At 39.3% G+C, this 16393-nt stretch overlaps 1 protein-coding gene across 1 annotated transcript in view; it reads right to left on the bottom strand.

The window, feature by feature from the left end:
• The window catches only part of LOC135480868 (centrosome-associated protein 350-like), an 82266-nt gene that overhangs the window by 46920 nt on the left and 18953 nt on the right, over window positions 1-16393 (bottom strand). Inside the window, exons 4-11 of the mRNA XM_064760797.1 lie at window positions 15417-15501; window positions 14256-14924; window positions 7246-7323; window positions 5494-5703; window positions 4023-4136; window positions 2960-3046; window positions 1379-1495; window positions 992-1138 (exon numbers count right to left, since the gene is read on the bottom strand). Of these exons, the coding sequence (XP_064616867.1) occupies window positions 992-1138; window positions 1379-1495; window positions 2960-3046; window positions 4023-4136; window positions 5494-5703; window positions 7246-7323; window positions 14256-14924; window positions 15417-15501 (1507 nt within the window). The remainder of the gene's footprint in view (window positions 1-991; window positions 1139-1378; window positions 1496-2959; window positions 3047-4022; window positions 4137-5493; window positions 5704-7245; window positions 7324-14255; window positions 14925-15416; window positions 15502-16393) is intronic.

Here is a 16393-nt window from a genome sequence, read left to right as displayed (position 1 = left end):
ATAAATTTCATACTCGTGGATGTAACTCGTTACAAAGTATTCCTCACAGCATATACTCACACAATACACTCCCTTCATTTATTGTTTTATTCATTTCTTTGAATAGATGTTTTTTTACGCTGTACTCAAGAATATTTCACTTATACCATGACAACCAGCATTATGGTGGGAGGAAACCGGGCAGAGCTTGGGGGAAACCCACAACCATCCACAGGCTGCTGGCAGACCTTCCCATGTATGGCCAGAGAGGAAGCCAACATGAGCTGGACTTGAACTCACAGCAACCTCATTGGTAGGAGGTTCCTGGGTTTTTGCATCATGCTGGGATGCTAATTACCCCCTCGGCCACAGCAGTCTCCACACTCACTTTAAAGTTGTGGAGTGGAGTAATTCTCATTCAAGTAATAAATTTGCGAAAATTACAGAAGCACCACAATGGAGTTGGCTTTACGGCAAACTTTCCAAGCTTACAAGTATATCTGCATGAACCCATTATTCCCACAAATTAAGTAACTTGTCCTTCGTGTGGCCTATCAAAAACTGAGTTATGACATTCACACAAAGTCACAAAAAACGCATTTTTCAGATTCTACTCTACTGCTGGTTGTCTCAAGTCATGTTATCGATGCAGCTAACATAACGTCACTCATGGGAGATTATCCCCCAACTCTTTACCTTATATCTGGGAGCATTTATATTCGGCAGAGACTGACAAAGGTCATGACCTCTAGGTCAGCCATGTTCAAGCGGCATGACTGTGGTGAGTTCAAAAACTGCTAAGGCATGTGCTCTGAAAATGTGTCTTATTAACTTAAACTGAACTTCATATCTTCGCTATTTGAGAGCCTGAAAAAATTAAGATCATCCACATCAATTTTGTGAAATGTATTCCATAACATGTAGAAGGAACAGGTGCCTGGACACTACTTAATACAATATCGCACATTTCTTTCCTCTTTACCACAAAGAGTGCCCAAGGGGGTTCTCTTACCCTCCTGACCTATGTGTAGGTCAGTCAGAACCTTCCTGGCCTCCTCAGACAGAATCTTAGAGACATCGTCCTTCCGCTGTTCAGCGCCCCCTAGTGTTTCAGGTCGTTGTGAGTTTGTCTCCTTCTCATTAACCTTTGTTTCCACATCTGCTGGCAAAGAAAACTTATGAGTCGGAGAACAGAGCTATAAAATACAGGCTACAAGAGAATGCTCCCAAAATCTTTTATGCCATAATTTGCCATACGAACAGTACGACAAATACTAGTAACAAAATATCTTTAATTCATGTAATTGTGTTATCTGTCGTAGATCCCCAAATTACCAAAATTTTCAGAGGCAAATCTGACTCAAAAAAATATTTTGAAGTGATGTGACTTGTACTGTACCTGTGTCAGAAGAGGATTTCGCTCCCGCAGATTTGCTGGGCCGTGAAGATTTGCGAGGTCCCAGAGTCTGGAGAATAACTTGCTGCCCAGATCTCCACGAACTGGTTGTTATCACATCTGCCAAAGACAATTTCTTTTCTTGAGACATACGTAAGAATAAGTTGTATTAAATTACAAACAACGAAATTAATCCCATGCATTCTAGGCTTGATCGAAATATACTCCAAATCAGGCTGGAATTAAGCATCTGAAGATTTATCAGAATGGCAACGAAAAACCTCCTTCAAAACCTTCTTCAACTGGCCAATCTAACTGATGAACTTTTTTCGTTTTAGCTGCTATAAGCATAGAACTTGCTCTATCTGTTGATTTGTTGATCGTTGGTTGATCACATTTTTTGGCACCCATCCTTCCCTAGTCATTGACTTAAAAAGGGAGCACCACCATTTCCAAGGTGGTTAGCTTGCCAGTAGAGGGAGCAATGACTCAGGGAGTCTCTCACCAATGCGGTTGCCGTGTGTTCAAGTCCAGCTTATGCTGGCTTTCCCTTATGTGTGGGAAAGTCTGCCAACCGCCTACAAATGGTCATAGTGTTTACCCCGGGCTCTGCCTCTTGACTCCGCTTTAAAACACCTCTGTTAGCCACCTCGGCCACAGAGGCTCCCACAGGCCTATTTGCAAGACCTTCTATATTCAAGCATATTCTGAGGGCAAAGCTGTGTAGGCCATGTAGAGTTAAAACATTTACACTTTTGTAAAAGCTTCATAAATTACACTGAAAACTATTCTTCCCTCTGCGAAAGGGTTGAGGAATGACTGTTAACAAATTGCAATCCCTGACCCTACTTTTCTTTCCACACTCATTGGATACTCTGTGGTGACACTTCCCATAATACATGGTTACAAAACGTGGCAAGGTCTACCAGCAACCTACAGATGTTCGTGGGTTTCCCCCGGGTTCTGCCGGGTTTCCTCCCACCATAATTCTGGCCACCACAGTATAAGTGAAATTTTCTTGAGCATGGCGTATGACCAATCAAATAAAGAAATAAACATAAAAACAGTGTTACATTTGAGTATTTACAATGTATGTACATTGAAACCAGCACTTCTAACTTTTCACAGCGAACATGTTTTTCTGTCGAATTCTGAATTTTGGACAAACCAACTTTTTTAGACTTCCTTGATATTCTTATGCTGGAATCCTTGCACACTTCATCAAGCTAACATTTTACCGATTCTGTAAACCCAAAAATAAATAAATCACCTCTACTAGCTAGCGAGAAGGCTCTCTTCTTTTGGGGGTTACATGTAGATGTGAAGTTTGATGTTTTTGCTTACCACAAATGACCTCAAATTTTAGCCCATGGCTAACTTGCACACTGCATGTAAAAGTGCTTTTAGATTTGTTTGGAAGGAAGGGTGCATCCTGCAGGGGAAATGTATATTTCAGCACCAAATGTGATACCTTATTACATGTTTTAGCCTTTAAAAATTCACTTTCTTGGGCTAAATTTTACACACAAATTGATGATTTTACATGTGCACTGTGTTTTTAGTGTTGCAATTTTCTCCAGATACCTCTAGGCTTGGGTTTGGAAGGCTTGTCTCTGTGAGCTACTACTCGTCTCCGTGGTTTGTCTGGATGCTTGGGTTCGCGAAATTCATCTGCAATACATAATTGTATATATATATACATATATACAAGACTGGCCTTCCGCAATACATTTGCTAATGTATTTATTTATTTATTTATTTATTTGATTGGTGTTTTACGCCGTACTCAAGAATATTTCACTCATACGACGGCAGCCAGCATTATGGTGGGTGGAAACCGGGCAGAGCCCGCGGGGAAACCCACAACCTTCTATAGGTTGCTGGCAGACCTTCCCACATACGGCCGGAGAGGAAGCCAGCATGAGCTGGACTTGAACTCACAGCGACTGCATTGGTGAGAGACTCCTGGGTCATTACGCTGCGCTAGCGCGCTAACCAACTGAGCCACCAAGGCCCCCATATGCTAATGTAGCCGTGTACTTTTTAATATTCTTACAATTTAAATCAACAGTAATTGTGACATAACTACTTTTAATTCAGCGGCCTACTTTTGAGCTCAGACCCCCTTTTCCAATTCTAAATGAAAACCCTGTACAGTACACTTACATGCACAACACTAGCGTTCTATAATACATTTACAACAGTATTAAATATTCTGCAATACATATGAGGGCCCACCATAATACTGGCCGCCGTCGTATAAGTGAAATATTCTTGAGTACGGCGTAAAACACCAATCAAATAAATAAATAAATAAATCATATGAGGGCCAAATAAGAGCTTTCAGATTTGGGCACACTTTGGCTAATTTGGGTTAAAAATGGTTTACTATATTAAGGAATGTGAAATTAATGCCTTAAAGGGATACAGAATCAACGCTGATTGCTTGACAGTTGAGAAAGGGTTTCCTGAGTTAACTCCTGCAGCCTTGGTCACGCTTGAATAAATGTATCAAACCTAAAATTCAGTGCTGGCAATGCATCTCTCTCATCAGCCAATCAGAATCAATTCTGTGTCCATTTAAATACTAAATTACAGTGTTAAAATTACTTACAAATAAACCTGAGATGAAACATTCTAATCTCACCGTTTTCATCCTTGCGTTTCTCCTGGATGTGTATTTGTGGTTTCTTCCGGTTGGGTTTTCGTGATCCTTCCAATCTCTTCACCAATTTGTACCATGATTCTGCTTCATTAAAACCTGAACAAATGACAATATTAAAATTCAATTATAAATACTTCATACTTCTCAGACTATTGTTTTGAATAATGGCATACTAAAAAGTTTTCATTTTGTCAGTTTTTGGTCAGTTTACATACGGTGTAGAGAAGTGGAATGCCCCAAGTAAACCACCTACTACCAATATTTGGAAAGCCTAATATACTGGTGAACTATCCCACATGTGACATACAGAAAGTCCCGAAAGATTCCAACTCCTTTTCTTATACTGGCCTAGCATTGTTGAAGTCCAGACGTTAACAGTGTTAATTTCATACTCAACAAATTTAAAGGGCCAACCTTCTATGTTATCGAGTAAGTCTCATGCAAATAAAAGACACCAACCTAATAAAAGACACCAACCTAATAAAAGACACCAACCTAATAAAAGACACCAACCTAATTAAAGACCTGCTTTCCACATTCACCTCCACTCTCTGGCCACTGATGCCATCTTGAGCAGATAATCGCATGTCTAGCTTCATAGTGGAGCTATGGGAAGCTGGCGGCACTGGCCGAGGAGAGTGTGCCATGGAAGCTTTCATGGCTATAATGAATCTATTGTAAAGCAACTAGGCACATATGATGGCATGCAGTGGGTGCTGAAAGCAGGTCTTTAATTAGGTTGATGTCTTTTATTTGCACGGGACTGATCCGAAAATCAGCCTTGATCTCACTGAGTAAGAAATTAACACTGTTAGAGTGGAGACTCCAATGACGCTAGGCCAGTATAAGAAATCTTTCGGGGCTAATGTACACCACATTGGTAGAAGATAACTTGTGGTCTTCAAGTTAAACAAATATCAGAAAGCACAAAGTGAATTGTCCACCAGTGTCATCGATGGATCACCAAGGCCCATGAACAACGGGGCCCCATGAAAAAACGGGGCCCAATGAACAAAAATCCATGCATTTCCTGTCCAAAGCCAGGACTGTGACCTTGTGATTAATAAAAGACTGCATTTTAACCACTCACCCGTGACCTGACCCCCTGCAAAAAAGATTTAAATAACACCTTGTTAAGAATTAAACCAATTAAACCGCCAGAACAATTGTGAATATGAGTGAAACATAATGGTGGTGTCCATGAATGTTATGTATGTACATTTATGTATACTTTGGCTTTAACATGGTACTTTTTTCAGTGATATGACAAAGAGCCATAGGTGTGTGTGTTAATACCAATGAAGCATCATGCTGAAGACACCAGACACGACACCCCACCAATTCACATTATACTGACACCAGGCCAATTAGTCATTCATAAAGTATATTGTTTTTATTGAATTCTTAATACTACATATAATAATTTTAATCAAACCAGAGTTTGCTCCCTTACCCTTATAAACAGGTGGAGGTGGACCAGCAGCCACTTTCCGCACCACGGCAGCAGAAACACGGTCATTCTCCCAAACCGGCATTGCACCCAGAGCCTCCACTGGATCACTGTTACCATGGAGACGATGAGTGATGTCATTCACACTGCCAACTCCCCCTATCTGTGGTGGAGGTTCAGCCTCTAGTGGGTTATCTTCCCTTGCTACTGGATCTGTCCAAGAGAAAGGGTGAAATGCAAACTTATTGGGTAAATTAAATGAACCCAATCATAAACTAAAAAGATACATTTTTAACACTTACAACTGGTTGTTAAAGTACAGAAGAAATTCTCCACAGTCGTGATAGTGCAAACTAAAGTTTAGACACAATTACATGTTGTAGACATAAATACATGAATAAATATAAATACATGAATAAATATAAATACATGAATAAATATAAATTCATGCTCCATCTGGAGTTTGGCGAAGAAAGAGGTTTAGTAATAATTCTTATTCCAGATCCTCGTCCAGGTCACCACCACCACACTGTTACAGCTATTTGTTCATTTATTTCATTGGTGTTTCACGCCGTACTCAAGAATATTTCACTTATACGACGGCGGCCAGCAATACAGGTTGCTGGCAGACCTTCCCACGTACGGCTGGAGAGGAAGCCAGCAGGAGCTGGATTTGAACTCACAGCGACCGCATTGTTGAGAGGCCTCCGGGCGCACTAACCAAATGAGCCACTGTTACAGTTATGGATTAATGGATGAATCCATCACATCCGATGTCTCACCACCCCTTTTTGTGACGTTACTTTCATTCCATTCCCGGTGAAATCAATTGTGACATCACAGAAAGACTGAACCTTTGTAATCAATGTATGGGACATCCTGTTGATCTATTTGCAACAATTGTGTGTTCTTGATTGACAGTTAGGAAAAGTTCATCGGTTCTCTGAGCTTAAGGTCAACACGTGCACAAACTTTCAGCCCAATCCCTACATTGCTTTTTCTACAAATTACATTGTTGACAGATGGGCGCATGAACAACCAACAGGCAGACAAAAAAAAAACACCATCAAATTAAACATAAACCCTCCTTGGTGAACTTTGACTATTGTTACAGGCCACAAGAACATCTACAGTGTATGTTCCACATGCATATGTTCCACATCAAAGTGACCTAGGACAGATCCCTTCATGAATGGTAGGTCCACTGAGTTTAGAAAGAAATACATGTGTACATGAGAAACATATTTAGGCTTCACCGGTAAAACTGCCTGCCCACGCCATGCTAACAGGTACATGTACATTTGATTTATGTTCTCGCATGTAGCTTTTACACTTACAGTTCAAGGCAAGTGTAAATATGACAACAACACTTAATAATTTTTTCAATCATATGGTGACGAGGAGTCATCAAGTGTGTGTACATGCATTGTGTTTTCTTGTGGCTGAGATAGTCCATGACACCACAAAGCTGAGGCCACTCAAGCATCATGCAGAAGACACCAGACATGACACCCCACCCAGTCACATTATATACTGACACCGGGCCAACCAGTCCTGTTTCCTTGCTCTAAAGTTAGACTAACCTCTCACTGCTGAGCGCCACACCATGCAGCAACAAGTACTGTTTAAAAGTCTTTGGTATGACCCGACCAAAGACTTTTGAAACGGTACTTTAATCGAACGTCTCCCGACTTCGAGGCAGATGCTCTAATCATTACTCCACCAAAGTGGTCTCATGCATTGGTATAAACCCACCTTTCTCCCCTTTAGCCGATGCTGCAGCTGTAGCCAGACGTTGCTGTCTTATCTTCTCCTTCAATTTGGCCAGTGCACCTGTCATTAGGAAGAATGCCAAGTTAACCTTAGGACAGACAATGAACACATAGAGTATAGAGTTACTGTCAGTGAGTGAATCTAGGCCCTTACCAGGTACATGTAACAGTGTATACTATCAAAACATGCAAAGCCATGTCAGTTGCAGGTTCTCATGTCTATTTATCACAGCATCAACACACACCAATTTTCTTTTTTAAAAAACTGTATGTGTAGTAACAGTTTAATGTAATACATGTTGCGAAAATTTGCAAGCTTGAAAATACAATTAGTTGCCTGACAATTTCCAAAAAAAAAAAAAATCCCTTTGGAGAAAGTGGTAAAAGCTATCTGTTCTATGTTATACAATATTTGTTCAAGCAAGTTCTGCAATTTTTAAAAAAACTGTACAGTCAAAGTTGCTTAGGCAAAGGAACCTCCACGTCCCACATAACATGCATATATGTAAACACAGAGATGATCTTACCAGTTTCAATCCAAGGAATCAACATGTAAACATCAACTAGCAATATTTTCAGTCATATACCAAGGAGTGTGAGTGGGGACACCATGCATCCACATTTATCATTATTGATATATATGCCACATGACTGATTTTAGAGACAAAACTACATCCATAATGGCTGGAATATAAACAGCATTAATGATAAAGCATTGTTAAAGAAATTAATGAGCAATAATCAGTAAAATCACAATGAGAATATTTGTAACAGTTTTATCGGACACACATGTATCTGCATTAAAATCAGACAGCAAACATAAATTTGGTAACAAGGTTACGGGTCAACATCATCAACGAGCTCACAAGGTACATGTACATGTATGAAACACAGCTAAATTTTCAGCTCTATGCATTATGTACATGTAATACAAGTAAACCTTTTAATAAAATTGTGAAGGTCATGACATTTGCAATTTATAGAAATTAACACAAATGCAGGGCATAAATCTACAATGGAACAGCTCCCTCATGTTAAAGTTCTATACATGTACGTGTACATGTATGCAAATCCTGAGCTTAATATATGCAGCCACCTGCGGACGAGTTTCCCCCTGGCTCTGCCCGGTTTCCTCCCACCATAAAGCTGGCCACTGTCGCATAAGTGAAATATTCTTGAGTAAGGCATAAAATTGGCCAATCAAATAAATAAATAAATAAATAATATATGCAGTACTTTTTGAGTCATACATGTACTGCATATATTATTTATTTATTTATTTATCTGATTGGCCAATTTTATCCTTTAGCACTGATTCTAATCAACTGGACACTACCGTAATTCTTCAACCTTTTCGCATGTTTACAAGGTGTTTATTCAAGCAAATTCTGAGGGCATTACTGTGTATACTGATGAAATTATACTTTTCATGAAGCCCTGAAATTTGTCAATCCAAACAGTACAGTTTTGTCTCCTAAATCAAATTAAAGAGATTCATAACTTGCCCAATTTGCTGTTTCAAATATGAAAAGGTTGAGGAATTAGAGTATGTACATTGCAGGTTGTGAATTTTCTGATTTACCGTGACTGATACACCCACAGAGTATATCCACAATGGAACATCCGCCTCAATACATTTATAGTGTGCTTTACATGCAAAACTTGAGCTCGAAACCATAAATGATCAGATATATTACCAATGACAATGTTAGTTAATGTTACACATTTTGCATGATTTTGATCAATGATCTTACAAAGGTCTCCTGAGGTTTGTTTGGAAATGTATTTAACATGGAAAAAACTCTGTTGGAATTTTAAAATCTATTTTCATTTTTACGGGATTTTATAGATTTTGTTCTTACATTTACAGGTATACAAAGCAATTTTTGACTGCGTCTATCTTAAATGTTAAATGCATACTTTCTTGGTTGGACTTGGTTGGAAAGGATTAACAGTCAAAAGGTTCATTTCACCTTTACATATACGTGTACCCCCAGGGGAATTTGTCACTGGTTTTGCTTTCCTTACATAACTCGGGCACACGATTTTTATATTTATTTATTTATTTGACTGGTGTTTTCAATACGCCATACTCAGCAATATTTCACTTATACAATGGCAGCCAGCATTATGTTGGGAGGGAACCGGGTCGAGCCCACGGGAAACCTATGACCATCTGAAGGTTGGTGAAAGACCTCCCACGCACAATCTCTTTTGTGTCTATGGGTCATGTGCATAGATAAATTGCCAAGATCCTGCAGATTTTCAAGTGAAGGTGTGCATTTATGTTTGAGTATGTATTAAGCTTATGAAAGGTTGTGTGTCAACACAGGAAAAGTACAATGGATGAACATAGAGTGACTTATTTGGCACCTGAAGAGAAACCATTAACAAGACACGCACACATTGGCTATTAGAAGCTGCTTAAACAAATCTTACTTTAACATACAAACCTTTTATCTCAGCACCGAGCTATTAAACCTGTTAAAGACGGCTTAATGGACTCGGGTGGAGTGTAAAACTGTGTACACTTTGAGGATCAGATCAATGAGTGAGTGAGTGCTTGGGATTTAATGTCGTACTTAACAATTTTTCAGTCATATGACGACAAAGGAATCCTTTCAATGCATGTAATGTGCCTCCTTGTTGCAGGACGGATTTCCACCGCTCTTTTATCTAGTGCTGCTTCACTGAGACGCCTTACTGAAGGCAAGAAAGCCACCCCGCGCCAGCCATTATACTGATACGGGCCAATCAGTCGTTGCACTATCAGATTTTGAACACCAAGTGAAGAAGCTGCAACTTCCTCTTTTAAAGTCTTATGTGTGACTTGACCCTCAGATCAATGAGGCCTGTGTTGTTACCCGCACTTGATGTTCTCATATGTTAGGACACTAGTTCCTCAACAACCCTAGTTCCTTTACACTGAGAAAGAGCAACTTCAGTGCAATTTATTCACATTTTTAATTTGACTTTATAGATAAAACTACATTAGCTGGACTGGCAAATTACAGGGCTTCACAAAAACACATAATTATAGGAGTCTACACAGAATAATGAATCCAGCATATGCTGGAAAAAAACACCTTCCAAACATGCGAAAAGGATGAAGAATTACAGCGCATATACACATGTACCGTAATCTTCAACCTTTTCAAAGATGCAAGCTTCATAATTTTCAAGGTCATAGTTTTAGCAGTCTGTACACAGGGTTAAAATGAAAACATAGCCTCAAAAACGCACGTTCCGGTGACCCACATCGCATCACCTGTCGGGTGTCATGAGTACAGCGCACGCTGCACCTGTGAGACACACGTCAATCAGTTGTCGTCTGGAAAAATTGTCTGGCTCTAGTGTCAGAGAAACCCTTCTGCCAGATAGGCACAAGTTTTGCCGAATCAAGACAGTTTCTCTGTGGCACACAAGGAACTGATCCCCTTTCAAGTAAAACAAGGTAGAACATCATTTTGAAATGTCCGGAACATGTGTTTTTGACTCTATTTTGATATTGGTCCCATGAACAGAAATCTTAAAGGATGAAACTGAAATCTGGTCTGTATACTAAGAACATAACTGCTTTTGAGTGTATAAATTTTTGCAAGCTGACATAAATAGGTTTTGGAGATACTGAGTGTCAAAGTAGGGCCCATTTTTTTATGCCCGCCCGATATATATATTTGATATATACGGTGTGGGATTGTTCTTTTATTTGCTATACCAGGGTTCAAAATTACCAGTGACTTGTTGGACATGCCCGGCAAAAAAATTGTCTTGTCTGTCCACATTTATATGCAGCACAGACAAGTGTTCGGTTGAATATATATGAATTGAATAAAATTATCGCTTCATCAGAAAATAGCGTCTCTATAAAATGTACCAGGCTTCCCTTACGAGACTTTAGATGTGCTTGTTACGAAAACAGATTACTCTGTACCTGTGGATTTTCCCTGAGGAACGAGATGCAAGGCACATATCATGACGTGAAGTTCATGGGGAAAGGAGTGAAACTCTAGGAATATGGTAGTCAGTGGAAACGAAATGAAAAACATTGACCACTCAAAATGACCAGGCTACTTAAATTCGGGTTTTCCAAGCAATTGACTAATGGACCGACCCAAGCAATGAAGCTAATCCAACAACAATGTCAGCTACGCGGCAATAATTTAAGGATGATTCAAAGTGATCTATTGCATAGTGTGCGAACATTACAGTGACCACAAATACCCCCCCTGGTCAGTAATTAAAACAGATTCTTTTTAAAACTAAGTACACAGTGCATCGGCCAACAGTTCAGTGGGAAGAAATTTTGTTCTGTGAGTTGTATTTATTTATTTGATTGGTGTTTTACGCATACTCAAGAATATTTCACTTATAAGACGGCAGTCAGCATTATGATAAGAGGAAACCGGGCATAGCCCGGGGGAAACCCACGACCATCCACAGGTTGCTGACAGATCTTCCCACTTACGGCTGGAGAGGAAGTCAGCATGAGCTGGACTTGAACTCACAGCGACCGCATTGGTGAGAGACTCCTGGGTTATTACGCTGCGCTAGCGCGCTAACCAACTGAGCTGTGAGTTGTAAAAATGTTTGGTAAATTTTAGGGATTGTCTTGCAGGCTTTACTCCTACTTTCTATCCCTGCATACTCGATAATTTTCATGTGCATCTACATTTTTATGCATTGTATAGGTACAAATGTACATACATTGTACATGTACTTGTGCAGAATAGGTTACATGTGCTGAATAACACCAAAACACCCATGTACATGTAGGGATATACATGTACATGTAGGGATATACATGTACATGTAGGGATATACATGTACATGTAGGGATACACATGTACATGTATTAGGCCTGATACATGTATGGTGTACACATGTAATCTGTAAGTAACATGGAAGTGTGCTTGTTAGAACCAGGGTTCACATGGGACACCAGAAACAGGTCATGTACATGTACTTAATCACATGTCAAAACTCGATCCTGGCCACAGGCCAAGAATCTCTGGCTCACCTTGCCCAGTGCCTGGGTAACTTCTGACAGCTTGACAGTGTCTCTGGTAAAATACGAGCCTAATTTGAGGACACCCAACCCACAGGGGCAGGAATTAAACCCTGGTTTAGTGAGGTGAGAACATAAGCAATTGACCTGCTCAATACCGATGGTTCACAAACAAAATCTCATTCAATAGATATCTAATGACATTCAATCCAGAAAAATCGACAAGTCAAAGAATTTACACAACGTATATTCACAACCTGTATGTAGATATGGAATTATATTTGATCGTGTTGACAGGTAAATTTATATATGTAGGGCACAGGTACACTACAATTTAAATGATACAAAATGTAGGAACTAAAATGTAAGTGTTTTATTCATCTTTAGGAAAATGTTTGAGGTTTATTCGGAAAGTAATACTCGTATGATAGTCAGCTCGAAAAATTCATATCTAAGCATGTGTAATATTTTGTGACATTTATTTACATCTAAAATAAACTTTTTCAGATGAAATTTAATACAGTTTACCTAGACTATTGGTAAACAGAAATATTCATTAACAATTGCAATATCAAGGAGCTATACAATGTTTAAATATGTTTTAAACATCTTAAAATGAAAAGGACAGAACCTTCTGTCCTGAAATGTTTTGCAATTTATTTTTCCGGAAAACAAATAATATAAAGTTAGTTCTACAACATACAAGAAAAATAAATATATCATTCCATTGAGTACATACTGTACTGTATGTGTATTTATCCTGTCAGAGTGATTTTAAATGGAACTTAATAAAGAACTGCAAAATTTATGTCAGAATAGGTTATTAAAATAAATTCCAATATACAAAAACAAAAGAAAAAAAAATTACCACCAAAGGAAAAGTTTAATATGATTCCATATCGATACATGTACGTACTGGGTTTGTTTTTTCGTTAGAAGTCATGTCATTTATATATATATATAATGTCATCGTAATTCACACAGACAGGTATACATGTGTTACATCTGCCCGAACGTACCAGTATATATGCATAAAACTGGACACAGGATAATGCCCTCACAATATGTATAGATATAAAATACCTACATAAACATGTATTCATGTATGTTAATTATTTGTGGATTAAATATAAATGGTTGACTAAAAATAGTACTGTAAGTTCCATTTTACTGTTTTAAACATGGTTGATTAATACCAGTATTGTTCCAAGGATGGTGTTTTCAACATCATCCTTTGACAATGACTAGACACCTATACATTACATGTACATGCTTACATGTAAATGTATATGTAACTGTCATGTTATCCACTGTAGCATGACTAGGTCATACCTTACACGTACACATGTAGGTTTTAATTTGCCATTGCATGGTTGAGGGGTCAAACTGGTTGATATTTCTAGCTCTGTCTTTCTGTGTGTACTGCACATGGGGACTCAGGGCATAAAAACTTAGGATCACCAAAACTACATCCATTTATTTATTTATTTATTTGATTGGTGTTTTACGCCGTACTCAAGAATATTTCACTTATACGGCAGCGGCCAGCATTATGATGGGAGGAAACCGGGCACAGCCCGGGGGAAACCCACGACCATCCGTAGGTTGCTGGAAGACCTTCCCACTTACGGCCGGAGAGGAAGCCAGCATGAGCTGGACTTGAACTCACATCGACTGCATTGGTGAGAGGCTTTTGGGTCATTACGCCACGCTAGCGCGCTAACTGACTGAGCCACAAAGGCCCCCAAACTACATCTAAGCCACAGATTAAAGTGCATGTGCGTACTGCACATGGGAATCAGTTAGGGCATAAAAACATACGATCACCAAAACTACATCTAAGCCACAGATTAAAGTGCATGTGCGTACTGCACATGGGACTCAGTTAGGACATAAAAAGTTAAGACCACCTAAACTAACCCTGAGGTACATGCACAAGTATAAAAACTTCTTGTGTACATGTACATTTGAAAGGCCTTTCTTACCTGTGTCTCTATCAAAGTCCTTGAGATGTTTTTTGATTCCTTTCCCATTCCCACTTTCGCTGCCTTCACTGGTCGTCGATGAGTATCCATCATGTTTTTGAATGTCAGAGTGGCCTCCCCTGTCACGGCCTACAGCGCCTCCTGGTACACTGGCCGCTCCGTTCAGAGCTTGACGCGCCGTGGAGCGATAGTTTGTGGCACCTGGGACATTGACATCCACATGTGTCAGTCTGGAGGAGATTTTGTTCCATCGAACGTCATACGCATCAGGACGGCTCTCAAATGTCTGAGGATTGTATCGCTGGTTGTTCAAAAAACGTATTTCTGTTTCTCGTAAAGCCTTTGAATCTGTGAGCGTTGACTGGCTATATGAGTGGGTGTCATGTGACAACAATGGGTCAGAGTTCAAACCGGGATTATAAGCACTGTAAGCACTGGCTCCTTCCCCTAGAGCAAAGCTGTCGGTATATGTTCCGTCAGGGTTTATCTTCCTCAGCTCTAACTGGTTACTGAAATCCACCCTTTTTGGGCTGGCTGCCCTCTGGGCGTTCCTATCAAACCCTGGGTCCCGATTGGGTAAGTCAAGTGGGGCACGACTTCTGTCTGACCCACTTTTAGAGGTCACATGATGACCTGGCTGTCTATTTGGATGCTCCATGAAATTATCTTCTGCAAAGAATTGAGGATGGATTTTGAGAAACTAATTTAATTCACTAACGACATTTAATACAGCAACAAATTATTGAAATTTAACACTTGTACTGATTTTGTAACAATGGGAGTGTGTCAGACCTGTGCTGATTCAGCTAGTTTGGGCTGATTCACAGCAGACAAACGTACCAAGGGAAACACATTTCTTCAGGTGGATTTAAGTACATGTACATGTATCCTATATATTGAACTAGCTCATGATAGTTCTATAGTCTGATCAAAGATCACCCCACAGTACATGTGCCAAGCTGGTTCTTAATTTCAAGATTTTTCCAGGCTCAACTAAAAGCTTCTCAAGACCTGGAAACGTTAACTTTCAATTTACAGGCATTTCAAAGTTTTCAAAGCCTCATAGAACAATACAAATATTATGAGCATATTTTTGACTATAGACCAGCTAACATCATAATCCCACTGGCAGTCGCAGTAATTACAATATTAATTACTTACCTAGATGGCTTATCTGCCGTGCCCCAGGGATCTGAGCTTTCTGAACACGAACATGCTTGCTCCAACCCTGGTTATCGACAGTAGCCTGAAAATGTAAATCCATAGTTAACAAACTTGGAACCACTGGACAACAGGCCAAGTCCATGTATGTATAGGAACAACTAATGGATCTGCTTAATAAATGATCTCAATATTTAGATTCATATAAAAGTCACTGTCAAGAAAAATGTGTTGATTGATACACGATGCATGTAACCCAATTTCTAAATGTATATATATATATATTTATTTATTTATTTATTTGATTGGTGTTTTACGCTGTACTCAAGAATATTTCACTTATATGATGGCAGCCAGCACTATGGTGGATGGAAACCGGGCAGAGCCTAGGGGAAACTCACGACCATTCGCAAGTTGCTGACAGACCTAAATGTACATATATTGTACTGCTAATGTATTGTAAACTCCACTGATACTACCCTAATTTCTCAACCTTTTTGCATGTATGAAAGAGCGACATTCTGTGCAGCTTATATGTGTGCACATTTTTAATTTGATTTTGGATTTTGTAATTCTTCACCCTTTTCGCATGTTTGTAAGGTGTTGATTTCAACATAGTTCTGTGTACACGTGTAGACAGATAATACTTTAACCTGTGTGAAGGCCTGAAATTGAGAGATTTGACCAATATAGTTTTGCTTTCAAAATCATATTGAAAATGTGTACAGACTGCACTGCAAGTTGTTCTTTTCGTGAGTGACAAGGGTTGAGGAATTAGGATAAATGATGGTCTGCAGGGTCAAAGAGAAGGAAACAGAAAAGTTCCCAGCAACCAAACCACCAACCTTTGGCAAGTCACTAACAAACTGTGATGTACAGATGTGCACACCATCTTGGTGGAAGCTACCGGTACTTAGTCAACAAATGTTAGATTTAGGCATTTGTTTATTTGATTGATTGGGGTTTTACGCCATACT

This window comes from Liolophura sinensis, chromosome 13 (assembly GCF_032854445.1).
Source record: "Liolophura sinensis isolate JHLJ2023 chromosome 13, CUHK_Ljap_v2, whole genome shotgun sequence".
NCBI lineage: Eukaryota > Metazoa > Mollusca > Polyplacophora > Chitonida > Chitonidae > Liolophura > Liolophura sinensis.
This window is presented reverse-complemented; position numbering and strand designations above follow the sequence as displayed.